Source organism: Rhinopithecus bieti, unplaced genomic scaffold (genome assembly GCF_001698545.2).
Source record: "Rhinopithecus bieti isolate Rb0 unplaced genomic scaffold, ASM169854v2 scaffold_51907, whole genome shotgun sequence".
NCBI lineage: Eukaryota > Metazoa > Chordata > Mammalia > Primates > Cercopithecidae > Rhinopithecus > Rhinopithecus bieti.
The window spans coordinates 583,926-597,215 of record NW_016820817.1 but is presented as its reverse complement, the minus strand read 5'-3'; the positions used below and the strand labels follow the sequence as shown (position 1 = coordinate 597,215).

The 13,290-nt window shown below is 40.8% G+C and overlaps 1 protein-coding gene across 1 annotated transcript in view; it reads right to left on the bottom strand.

Annotated features, from left to right (window-relative positions):
* KCTD1 (potassium channel tetramerization domain containing 1) overlaps positions 1-13,290 on the bottom strand; it is a 92,210-nt gene that overhangs the window by 77,059 nt on the left and 1,861 nt on the right. The window contains 2 exon segments of the mRNA XM_017859968.1: positions 12,977-13,158; positions 13,161-13,283. Coding sequence (XP_017715457.1) covers positions 12,977-13,158; positions 13,161-13,283 — 305 coding nt within the window.

The window sequence follows — 13,290 nt, the reverse complement described above, 5'->3', positions numbered from 1 at the left end:
GATTTCTATTGCCCACACTTGTAATTCATTTTAGTTTTTTATTTATAATCTACTTAAAAATATACATAGAAAATAAAATCTACTTGGCGTTTGTTCAAAATTAATCGTTTAAATATTTTACATAAAGTATATTGAAACTTTTCTCTCTGTGGCATAAAGGAGAGAATAAAAGTTTGTTTTCATTTTATTTTTATATTTTAGTGAGTCACATAATACCTACACCTATAATTTAATATCCATCTTTCTCTAAGCTTTAGTTTTTCTTATTTGTCTCTTGATTATCATTATTTTTTCCTTGCCAAAGATATGAGTTCTCCAACTGGTTTCTTTGTACATCTCCACACTTCTGCCTGTGTTTATAAATATTTTGTAATTTTTTTGGACCCTCTGTCTTATCTTTCAAACAGACTGCTGAAGATCATCTGTAAACTGTATATAATCTCTCTCATTTTCCTCTAACCTGTCAATAATCTCTACCCAATAGAATATAGATATATATTTTATACATATGTATTTTAAAGCTATCATTTATTCAGGACTTACTATGGGCTTTTAATACATGTGTATTTGTATTATTCCTATTAAGAAATGTAGTAATCTGCCTAAGATCATTCAGGTCAATGATTCATGTAACTTGAATCCCTTGGTTCAAGTTGGTCCATCCCTTGGTAATTCTACCAGAACCCATAGAGAATATGAGTTTTGCTCCAAACTGATGTACTTCTTCCTTTATGACCAGAGGTTCTTTAACCACTTACTTCTCCTATACTTTTTTCTACTGTCTTTTCCTCATTTTCCTTTTTACCCTCGTATCACCAAAGTGTTCTTTATCTCTTGTGTTATCTGTTGTCACCAGCAAAAGACCTATGTGTCTGTGATTTCCACTTCTGAAGGATGTTCTTGTGGTAAGAAGTCAGGTGACTCCAAGACAGCAGAATCTTTTCACTCACCTGTTCTGGCTGGGCAAGAGCTCCCTGCCAAGGGCATCATGGAGGGAAAAGCCTGGGATTGCAGGGGGCTGTCATCCTGTGCCAAGAGGTAAACCCTTCCCCCATAAAGTACCTTGGTATTACTAAACATTTTCTATTTGTCAGGTACTTTATAGTCATTTTTATTGGTTCTTTTTACTAGCTATAACTGCATCAGAACTGCATTCCTTTTCACTTTTAATTCAGTGCTCTGAATGAAGTGGCAAAGGCTGAGGGCCTTGGGGAGCAAGTCTTCAACTGCGAAACAGTCAGTGAACAGATAAAGAAACACAGGACTGGTCCCAGTGAGCGTCAGACCCCCAGCAAGGAGCCAGTCTACACTGACCCACTGCAGAAATGGCTCCAGGGGGCTCGACTTTGTATTTTAAAAAAAGTCCCCAAGTCAACCTAAGACTGTAGCTTTCCGCCACTGATGTCTCGGGTGTATACTGACATTTGGAAGACTGGGCTGTTCATTTCACCGGAACCCATTATGTTCCCCTTTCTTTTCCTGAGGCTCCAAAAACACAAAATCACACTAGGATTCATTCCATTTTCAAAAGACACATCCATCAATACACTTGTGATTTGGTGTCCTTTTTCTCTTCTCTTTAATACCTAACTGGACCGTATTTATAACTCTATCTATAAGGTACAGCTTTAAAAGTACCACTGTAGAAGTGGCCTGGAGTTGGAACCAGAACTTGAACTTTGTTTCTTGGTAGGTAGGTGAATGCGAAGGTCAGTTTTCCTCATCTGTAGAATGGGTATGCTGAAAGTGCCTATCTTTTCTCTTCAGCTTGCTAATATTCTGTGCATAGATTCACAGGACTTATCACAGAGTCAGGGCTTATTCATTTGGTTACTTATTTGCCTCCCCCATGAGACTAAGTGATTCCTCCAAAAAAAAAAGATTTTTTTCTGTGTCCTCTCAGTCTGTCTAGCCCAGTACCTGACACTAGGAATTGCCCTACAAAGTCCCTGGAATGAAATCACATACAGGAAAGCCCTTTGCCAACTGTGAAGCACTATCTACAAGCACCTTAGTGGTTACTCACAGTGTGGCCCCACAGACCTGAGAGGTGAAGGAAACCACGCTGGGCTCCAAAGCCATACATTTAGTGAGTGGGAGTTGTAATTAACATGTGAACTGACGGGGTACCAGTTCTGGATTTTGTGGGATTATTGTACATACGCTCAATCTTAAAATATGTGGCTTCACAACAGGGTGAACATTCAGAGTGGCTCATATGTGGCGGAATGTGGCAGCTCACTTGGAATGGGGACACCTAAAATACAAGTGTACTAAGGCTTACCAGAGAAGCCTGCAATGTTACAGCAAAGAAAAGGCTTAAATTTTTTGACAAGGTAATATTTTATTTTTTCCTGGGTTTCCACATTCCCCGTACATGCACTTCAGGTTTAACTGTTTAGTCTTTCAGTTCGCTTAGGCCAGTTTTGGTCCCATTTCTGAGATACTAATACACACCCCTTGCTCTCCAGGGCTGACCTAGGAACACTCACCAATGAGATAAGACTGGATCTCCAGCCAGTCCTTTGGACTTGCCCTAGATATTCCACTGTAGTTTCTCCAGTGTCTTCTCTTAAATATTTCTAAGTTATTCTTTACCTCCAAATTCCTACCTTGCACACAGTAAGTGCTCAATAAATGCTTTCATAAATGAATTTGCTTTCCAGAGTTTTTCTGAATAGCATTCTCTTTCACCTTGCCTTTCTCTCCTTAGATCTTGGCTCACATCCCAAGAGGTGGTTCTAAAAACCCCTCAAGGGAGGATGACATGGGATTCTATGACTCCATGATCCTTTTCATAAGTTAAAAAAAAAAACCCACGAGACATATTCCTGGAACATTACCACCCCCACCACCTCCATAAAGTGATCCTGAAAAAACAGTAAAATCCAGCATTGTGAACACCCTACCATTAATTACAAAAGACGAACATGTGAAAGAACTCTGGGGTGAGCGGAAAAGAAGCTAGCATAATCAGCTTTCTAATGTTCTTGTTATACTTTTATTTAGATCTGTGTGTTTCTACAGCAACATGTTTCTAAATTGCTACCTCAATCCACTGAAAAATAAACATTCAGCAAGTCTCTTTTTTTCTGGAGTACAAAGCATCAACAACAATATTTGTTCAAGATGTAAGAAAAGATCTAAAATCTATTTAGATATAGTTTTGTCAGAAAGAATATCACAAAATAGAAGCCAGTATTCCATATAAACTGGCTTAATACAACATGCTATTCTATAAAACCCAAAAACCTATTCCATAAGGACTATGCTGGCTGAATACTATGAGTACTTGAAGGGCAAACTAAATCAGAGGTAATAAATCCCTGCACTGTCACACTAAAAACAAGTTACAAAAGATCATTAACTGGTCAGCAATAATGTACCAAAATACCAACCAATTATCTTAATTCTATAGTCTATTTCAACCGTATATTAGTACACCTCAACTTTAAGTGATATTTCTATTGATTTACATAGTATCCAAGACAGAAGTCAAGTATTAGAACATTGTAGTGCATTTTTGCATTAGGGAAACGTAAACATCATAGCATAAGCTCTAGCCAAATATAGACCCTACTTCTAGAATACTGAAATTAAGAAATTTATGTAGATTATAGCTATAATGACCTTCATAATATTTTAGGAATCCCAGTATAATGACCATTCCCTTCATCTCAAGCCATTCCAAATAAAATTTAATCTCTTTTGTAAAACTGTTGATTTCACTCTGTTCATTGTTGTCTCATTTCATTTGTCAATGTGCTGTAGCCTGGGCAGCAATTATGTCCATCAGTGGGCTCCCCAAGTCCTAGTGCTAATTTTTTAGCACTAGAAAATTTCCGGCCGGGCATGGTGGCTCATGCCTGTAATCCCAGCACTGTGGGAGGCTGAGGCAGATGGATCACCTGAGATCAGGAGTTTGAGCTCGGCCTGGCCAACATGGTGAAACCCCGTCTCTACTAAAAATACAAAAATTAGCCGGGCATGGTGGCACACGTCTGTAATCCCAGCTACTCAGGTGGCTGAGGCAGGAAAATCACTTGAACCCAGGAGGTGGAGGCTGCAGTGAGCTGAGATCGCACCACTGCACTCCAGCCTGGGAAACAGGAGGAAAGCTCCGTCTCAAAAAAGAAAAGAAAATTTCCAAGCCTCTGTAAAGAGAAACAGGAAGGGTCTGCAGAACTAAGTTAGAAGAAGGTGTGGAGTTAAATCCCACGTGGGCCACAGAACATACAAATCTTAAGGAAAAGTAGAGGAGAGAAAACAGGCTTTCAGGTAAAGCATCCACACGGATGGGCTTTTTTAGGTTAATTGTGAAAGGGAAGAGGGCCCAGGTAGGCCAGAGTGCCAGAGCCTGCACTGAGATTTCGTATGTCCCAGAAGACCTGCAAAAGTGCTACTGGCCACAGTCTATGGACACCGCAAAAGAAGAAACGGCAGAGGGGCCCCCTGTGCAGCACCTGGACAAGCTACTTCCAAGAGTAAAACTGAAGGCTGGGGCCAGGACTTTATGATAAAGATCTGCATTTGTTCAAATGTAAAGCATTCTGCACTAAGATAACAAACTGATAGCAAATATTCATATAGTGCTCATGTTTGAAGCACTTTTCAAGCAGTATCTCATTTAACACCCACATTCCTGTGAGATCAATGTTATCATCATCCCCATTTGACTGAGGAGGAAACTGAGGCACCCAGAGGTCTGGGCAGAGCTGAGATTTGCTCCAGGGGATGTGGCTCTGGAGTCTGTTCTTAACCACTATGTGATATGGTTTCTCAAATAAGGTTGCTCCAAATCCCAGACTCAGCAAAGGCTGGGGGCCCCACACAGCAAAACAGAAGCATGCCACACACTGGACAGAAAGGATGGGGATTGAATGGGGAGTGTCTCTGCCGACTTATGTCATTGCTTTGTAATGCTGTCTTTTAACACGTTCTCTCTTCTTCAGTTGTTCCCGAAAGCATCACAGGTAATAATGTGATTTCATGTTCTATCATCTTCTCTTTATTGGATTCTTTTATTTGAACAGTTGATAAGAATTCTGGAATTGAAGGGCCATGGGTTTGAAAGCACAGACTGTGGAATCTGACAGGCTGGGTTCAAATCCCAGCATAGTTACTTACCAGTTGTTAGGGCTTAAACAACTGAATCAGCATCTATGACCCTTAGCTTGCTTCCTCCTTTACAAAATGAAAATAATAACCATAATTCCTGGAAGGGCTACATGAGGATTAAATGAGAGACCACATCAGCCAGTGCTCAAGATGTTCAGAGCACATGCACTGCCTAGGAGTCTTTTCAAGTGCAGGGGCTGATTCAGGGGCACAGAGTGGCAGGATTTTTGCATTTCCCACAAGCTCCCAAGTGACGCAGATGCTGCTGGTTGGTGGACTACTTTAAAGTTTTCAGTATGTCTTCATTCTTACTAATGTTAATGGTTATATCCTACTCCACAGCTACAGAACCAGTTAGAGATTGTGACAGTTTACATTAGAACTCTCCAACGAATGAATCAAGTTTGTCTCAGCAGACTGTAGTACAACGAGATGGGAGCCTCGTGCCTTATGCCCCTACAGTGCTCCCCATATTCACTCCTGCCTGGATCTGGTCTAAGAGTCCACTCGCTGACCCGTAACAGCCAGGAATGTGGAAATAATTCACGTTTCTAAGTTAAGTTCCTTAAAACTGTATGTCAAAAACTATAGCAACTTGAAATACCAGAATTAATCCACAAGCACAAGAAACTTATCCTCAACACTTATTTCTCAGATTACGATGAAAATGAAGGATTTTTTCAAATATCAAATTTACATATACGTGTATATATATGTGAAGATATTATCTATGAACATTTTGTCTAAATAGAGGGTGAAGCAGAGAAATATACAAATAGGAAATTCGATTTTAAAGCTATAGATAGTGTACTTAACTAGTTGGGTCCCTGGCACACAGTGAAAGGGCCCAAATGGGAACCGGTGTATAAATAATTGCTTCCTTTTTCTTGTGTGAAGACAGAAAGGATGGGGATTGAATGGGGAGATACTAGGCTGAACTGGGTTAAACTGGACTAGGGACATGAAGTAAAACTAGAAATTCATGATCACAAGCTCCCAAACTAGTCCTGACATTTTAATTTGCAACTGAATTACTCACAAAGGAAGCAACATCTGTCTCTGTCATTCCTTAGCATTCCTTTCTGAACTCCTCCTCTTCTCGCCTAGAGGCCTACCACCTAATGCTGTCTTAAATCTGCCAGCCTCTTCCGGCAGCACGTTTTACCTGCACTCCTCCCAGACTGGACCAAAACCTTCCAGGTTCACTGCCAGTTGGGGGAAAGCAGTACACTTGACCCTTGAATGACAGGGGTTTGAACTGTGCGGGTTCACTTATATGCGGATGTTTTTCAGTGAAAGTCACACCAAGTGTGCCTGCCTGTCCTGCTTCCCTTTCTACCTCCTCTGCCTCCTCTGCCTCTGCCACCCCTCAGACAGCAAGATCAACCCCTTCTCTTTCCCCACTTCCTACTCAACCTGAAGACAAGGAGACCTTTATGATGATCCACTTCCACTCAATGAATAGTAAATATATTTTCTCTATCTTATGATTTTCTTGATAACATTTTCTTTTCTCTAGCTTGCTTTATTGTAAGAATACAGATGATACATAAAACATACAAAATATATGTTAATCAACTGTTTATGGTATTGGCAAGGCTTCTGGTCAACTTAAGTTTTGGGGAAGTCAAAATGTGTTATAAGCAGCGTTTTGACTGCAGGGGGTTGGCGTCCCTAAGCCCTGAGTTGTTCAATGGTCAACTGTAATTCAGGGTGTGAATGAGTCCAGATACTCCCAGGAAAGATTTGGATTACGAAGAGGATTTTCAAGTGGCATTGCCTCTTTCCGGTGGAGATGGTGCTGCAGGGTTGGAGGTGCCCAATGGGCTGGTGGAGTGGGGATCACTAAGAAGCCTGAGTCCATCCTCAGCCCTCTCCCTCCAGGTCTCTCCAATTCCCTCAGCTCTCCGGGGTTACATAAATGAACTCATCACTAGAGGCCTGCACCATCTTCCCTCTGCCCTGCAGCCCACAGGATTAAAAAACAACCAAGGTCCCTGCCTGGAGAAAGAGGAGCTGAATCACACACCTTAGGATCGAGAGGGTCTTCAGAGAAAGGAAATTCTCATTGGGGTTGAAAATGTGAAAAGCTAGCCCAAAGCAAACTATGTACATGCAGGAGTTGCCTAAAAGCACATGTGCTTAAAAACTCCAAAGAAAACGCAGACACTTTTGACTTACGATATCGTAAGATAGCTCCTACCTCCGTTATTTTTGAAAATTCTGTTACCCAAGACTTGGGCAAAATTTATCATATCCACCCCCGACCAAAAAAAAAAAAAAAAGCCCTGTCTGTCATGAATGAAAGTTTGCTGTCATATGTAAGTGGATCTTTTTTAGGAAGAAAGAAAAGGCTCTGTCAGGTTGTTATAAACTATAAGCTAAAAGGTAAGAAGTCTGACTGTAAAGAAAGTGTTGAGGGCGGGCGCGGTGGCTCAAGCCTGTAATCCCAGCACTTTGGGAGGCCGAGACGGGCGGATCACGAGGTCAGGAGATCGAGACCATCCTGGCTAACACGGTGAAACCCCGTCTCTACTAAAAAATACAAAAAACTAGCTGGGCGAGGTGGCGGGCGCCTGTAGTCCCAGCTACTCGGGAGGCTGAGGCAGGAGAATGGCGTAAACCCGGGAGACGGAGCTTGCAGTGAGCTGAGATCCAGCCACTGCACTCCAGCCTGGGCGACAGAGCGAGACTCCGTCTCAAAAACAAACAAACAAAAAAAGAAAGTGTTGAAAGGAATTTGGAGAATCACTGAAAACCCAGAACACGCCTCATTAGGTTCAGCTTCCTGTAGTGCTAGTGTGGGCACAGCAGGGTCTGTTGTCCAGTTTATGATCATGGGCATTAGATAACACAACCTCATATTCAGATTCAATCTCTACCCATACCCTTTGCTGTAGTGTATCTCAAAGGACTGAAAAGATCATTTATTTCTGGGCCATCTAGAAGCTCATGCTGTTATAAAGACTCAAAACCATTCAGCACCCATGTTCTCTTGAAAGAGAAGAGTAGACAAAGGAAAAGTTTTTATAAATCTGAAAATCCAAAAGAACTTTATAGGGCCCAAAACTTTAAGAGTTCACCTGTTTCCCCTCTGGTGATCACGTAGCAAGCAGAGAATTATTTCAGCTTTAAGGGTACAAGTCCACTAATTGCCCAGCCTCTGTGAATCCCTGTTGAGGGCAAGGGCTGAATCCTGCTCCTCTTTGCAGCACTTAGCAAGCAGAAAGATGCTCAGTTAACAGTGGATGAACTGAATTCAGCATCTTAGAGCACTAAAAATGTTAATTAAAGAAGTGTGCCTGTGCAATGTTTCAAATCCTAAAGCTACGTTTTCTTTCATGTTAGTTTATCAAGGTCAATCCATATCCCCCTTTTTTGAACAAATTAATTCATACTACCTTATCCCTTATATAAATTCTCCAAAGAAATCTTTCAAAAGGCAACTTGACTATTGGTACAATGCAATGAATGACAGTTAAGTTAAGAGAAGTAAAATTGGTTCTACAAATGAGAGTTCTAACATATGACAGACCTACAGATGACTAGTTTACATTTACGTTCCTAAGATTTTAAAGATACATACTACACCGGAACTCCTGTATCAATTCTGCTTTCGAAATGGCAGGTAAAACACCAAAAGGTGTCTTGAAACTCAAGTTTTATTGGATAACTGAAGTAGGGCTTTGACTGGCCTGGACCCACTTGGGTGAAAATTTCATCCAAGTGGTCTCACATATAACTAGTGGTTCCTGGAAAAGAAAGGCTTCTTCCTGCTTGAAAACTACTTAGTAATGACAAGAGGGTGGTCTTTCGGTGACATTTGCCCGGGGAGCCAAATTTTAAAATCAGGATGACACAAAGATTTAAGTTTTAGATGAATGGGGTCTACTTTCTCCCTTGGCAGGAAGTATTTCTTTTTCTATTTCATGGGTCAGCTTGAGTACAGAGTGAACTGACATCAGATATGAGTTTATATCAATTTAAAATAATACTCCTGAATACTGGTTGCAACATTAATATATGAGTGCATGAAAGAGAATATAAAGGTTCAGATTTCTTTCCCAAAATGACTGCTGCAAAACACTAAGTGCATCACCTTTTAACTGTCTTTATTTTGATCTAGTTTAAACAGGTAAAGAAGCCAAAATTTTGCCAATGAGACTACTTGCCAGGTAGAAGCGATTAATTTATAGATTCCTGTTACAAAAGCCAAAATAGTAGGTGCTCAGTAACTACTTCCTGAATGAAGAAAGTTACATACTTATGTACAAGACATTTAGTTTCTCCACCAACTTGAACTTTTCATAAAGGAGAGCAAACATTCTTGCAGCAGAAAAAGGAACGTAGCCACAAACTAGGATTAAAATCAGAAAACACCCACTCTTTAAAAGGCAGTTAATCTTAATAGCTCCAAATAACCACAGCAAGAAGTCTTGTTACAATTGCTATACCCCTTTCATGTTTATAAAAATTTGATTCCATCTATAAGAAATAAAGAACATCCCTCCCTCTTAGTCTTCAAATTCAAACTAGGACTTTAGCAGTTATTTCAATAATACATAAAACGCATGCCTTTTTCTATTAAGTAGATACATTAAATATTCCTTCTTCCTTGCCCCTATAGCACCTGAGTCGATTCCCTGAGCTGTCAGCCTCTGGCTTCTCCTCAAAGGTAAGTTAATGAACAACTAACTGTGTCAGCCTGCTGCCGTTTCCACCTCGCAAACTATAAGGACCAACGGCCCACAGTGAAGACAATAAAACACAAGCAGGGGATGTGCACCAGCCCCCACAATCTTTCCACTAATAGATGTCCTCTCTACAGAATTCCTTAAAAGTATTTCTGGAAATAATCTAGGTTAGGGTCAAGCAAGTGCAACTAAAGACACCTTTGTCACAGTTTGCAAATGCTTCACACTTTTGTTTGGCACAGGAGAGAGACATGTCTACAGAAACTGTAGTGACAAAACTATGACATTCAGGATCTAAACCTTATTAGTATTTTTTCCTCTGAGAATGATAAAGAACAAAATTTTTAATTTCTATCATCCCTCTAACCTGAAGTACTGTTCTCTGAGGTAGGAAAATGCTCTATTTTATGCAAAGAGGATAGTTATAAGGATGGAAGATACAGTGGTAAGCAGTTTAAAATGGACTACATGACCTCCACCTAGGAGCTTGCAAACCATACCAATAACTGTATCATTTTAGATCACAATAGCTATTTGGGGGACAAGGGAACTAAAACTACCCTTTACTTTTAACACAGCCATTCAAGAGAATTAAAGAGTGGACCAGTTAAAGCGACCATCACAACCATCGCCATAATTCCTCACTCACCCCAAAAGCCAGATACTTCACATGAGCAATCACACATTCCATAATCTTTGTTAATCCTTGAATGCATTCATTTTCAACCAGTCCCATCGATAATATACTTAATAATACCCTCAAAAAGTAAAAAGAGTAAATGCATTTAAAGAAACGGGCTCTTCATCTTTTGAGAAACTTGCAACATTAGTAGAAAATCAAAACATCAGTGTGTGACCTCTCTGTTATCAAGAAGTCTCTAAGATGGTCAACAGTGGAATTCCGTATGACACTACTCGATGAAGTCTAGTCAGTATTAGTCTAGAGAGCCTATGTTTATGATTAAGTAATAACGACTGAAGCTGGAGCTGCACCGGGCATTTCCTGGGGGTTAATGACCAGCCAGAACAGTTGATAACCCAAAGCAATGCCACAGGCCGGCGACCTCTGCCAGCCATTAAGCCCTAGGAAATGCACTGAACCTCAACCCTTACAGTGATTTTAATACATAAAGAAGGAAAAAGTTTGTTATCAACTTTCTACTGAGCAATACTTCGATTGCTTAGACTTCATAAGTGAAAAGCTGACTATTAAATATGTGCAAACGGAACAACTTTTTGTAGTGTTTTAACTAACAGGGACTTGGAGCTAAGATCTTGTTTGAGAGCCATAATAATCATATAAGCCACATATGGACACTCAAATCTATATTTAACCTAGGAGTTACCTGACAATAATGCAAGAATAATAAAAGCATCAGTATACAGTCTTTTTGGAGCTGATTTATTTTACTCAGGTAAATAAAAGATAATGACTGAAAGATTGCATTCCTTAGAACAAAACAAAACCAATGAAACAAACCCTCTTATCTTTTGTGGTTCTTTACGTCACAATTCTATATTACACTGGTGTCAAGAAACCAGCAGACAGATGCCAGTAGACAAACTGTTTCATTGTTATCCCAAGGCCATGCATGCCTTAATAAACTTTCTTAGGCTTTTAAGTGTTAATTAATCAGGTGCTATTCTAAACTAGGGCATTTCAAGGGTGTTTACTGTATCAGAAGAATGTGAACATTTATTTTTTCTTTCAAAGAAAAAGCAAACCCTAAATTCTCCTCCCCATTCTTAAAACTCTCTAACACAACCTGTCAGAAACGGACTACACACCCGAAGTACAGAAGGCACATAGCCTACAGGTCTTGTGTATTTTAGAGAACTTTGGTGTTTATATTACCACTCACAGCCCCTTTCTCAGTTGGCCTTGAGGCTTGCCCATTAGCTGGTAAACGTTTGAAAGGGTCAGTTTGTCCAGAACTGGAATTTCCACTTTGGAAAAAGCACAGAGGTACCTGACATATGTTCCTGGAGGGCCTGCACTATACCTTCAGACTTGCAAAATTCCTACTTTCTGCTTGATGGCAGGCAGGTCAAAGTTGTAAAACCTTCAGTGGCTATGCCTGCCTGCAGAATAGAGCACAGTGTCTGAAGATCCCTGGTTCCTGACTCCTAGAGAGTGTCCAAAAAATGAATATAACTTTAATAATACTCACGAAAATACTACCCTGGGGAAAATAAGGGAAGAAGCATCTAACATTAGAGGCTCCAATCTCGACCCAGAATTTGGCACTGCTTAGACTTAAATAATGTTAGGGTTGAAATAATTTCTTTGTCTTTGATGAGGACAGTGAAGCCAAGAGAAATGAAGTGATTTGTTCATGCTGACTCAGCTGCTGGGTTAGCACTCTTACTCTCATTACCTACTTCATAGGTATTATCTGCCCTCTAGATGGTGAGCTGCATGGGGCTAGGGTTTCAGTGCCCAGTGCTGGGCACCACAGGCCCATACACTAATTTGTAGCCTGACTGGAATTGCAGATACCACGTTCCCACCTGAATAATAACTTTAACAAGAGACTTTAGTTTATGAAAATTGCACCCCACACGGCCACTTCACATTCGACTACATGTTACATTATAAACTGGCACTCAACTGCCTGGCTCGCCACTCTCCACCCCTTTTCTTAAAAAAAAAAAAAAGAAAGAAAGAAAGAAAAAAAGCTACAGGAAGTGGGATTGGCACGTTTTCTTTTCAATAATTTATAACTGTTTTTCTACCTTCCAAAGTCATGGCGAAAATGTAATAGAGTCTTTTAAGGGATACTTGATTTAAATATGTCTTAAGCAACTGCTTCCTTTACATTTACAGCGTTCTCGCACTCTTTGCCTTATAAAACTCACACATTCAATGAAGAGGGGCTGCAAGAGTGAGCTAATCCTTTTGTTCGGCGAACTTTGAAGTTTTTCGCCTTACTGCACAGAAGTGATTTGTTAGGTAGCATGCCCTCTCTCACATTTTTTAAGGTTAGGTGTAAAGTTTCCCAAAAAGCACCAAGAGAGTTAACTTCTAAGGGTGAAACCAAATCCGATTCAGTACATTGCCTAGTTTTTAAAACTTCCCCCCTGCCCAGAGCTGCATTAGCACAAAAGTTAGTCCCGAAGTGGTACCAAAGAAACATTTCATGCATAGAGTTTGGTTTGGTTACCTGGGTGGGGGAAACAATAGCAGGTGAAACTACTGTGGGAGAATTGGTGCTTCTGTGCCCATTGGCTTCTGGAAGAAGAGGCAGGGGGTCGTGTTTCACGGAAACCACCACCACCGCATCCACAGGCTCCGAGGGGCGGATACAAAGTCTTTTGGGGGAAGAGGGGCCGCAGATTTCCCCGACCCGAACACGGACTCGTACAGGGCGCGCTTGGGCGCAGCCTCGGATTTCACGTCGGGCCCGACCTGGCTGTCTTTGGGGAGGATGTAAGTGTTCCCCAGCGAGGGCGGCTGGGGGCGGTGGTGGTGGGAGGG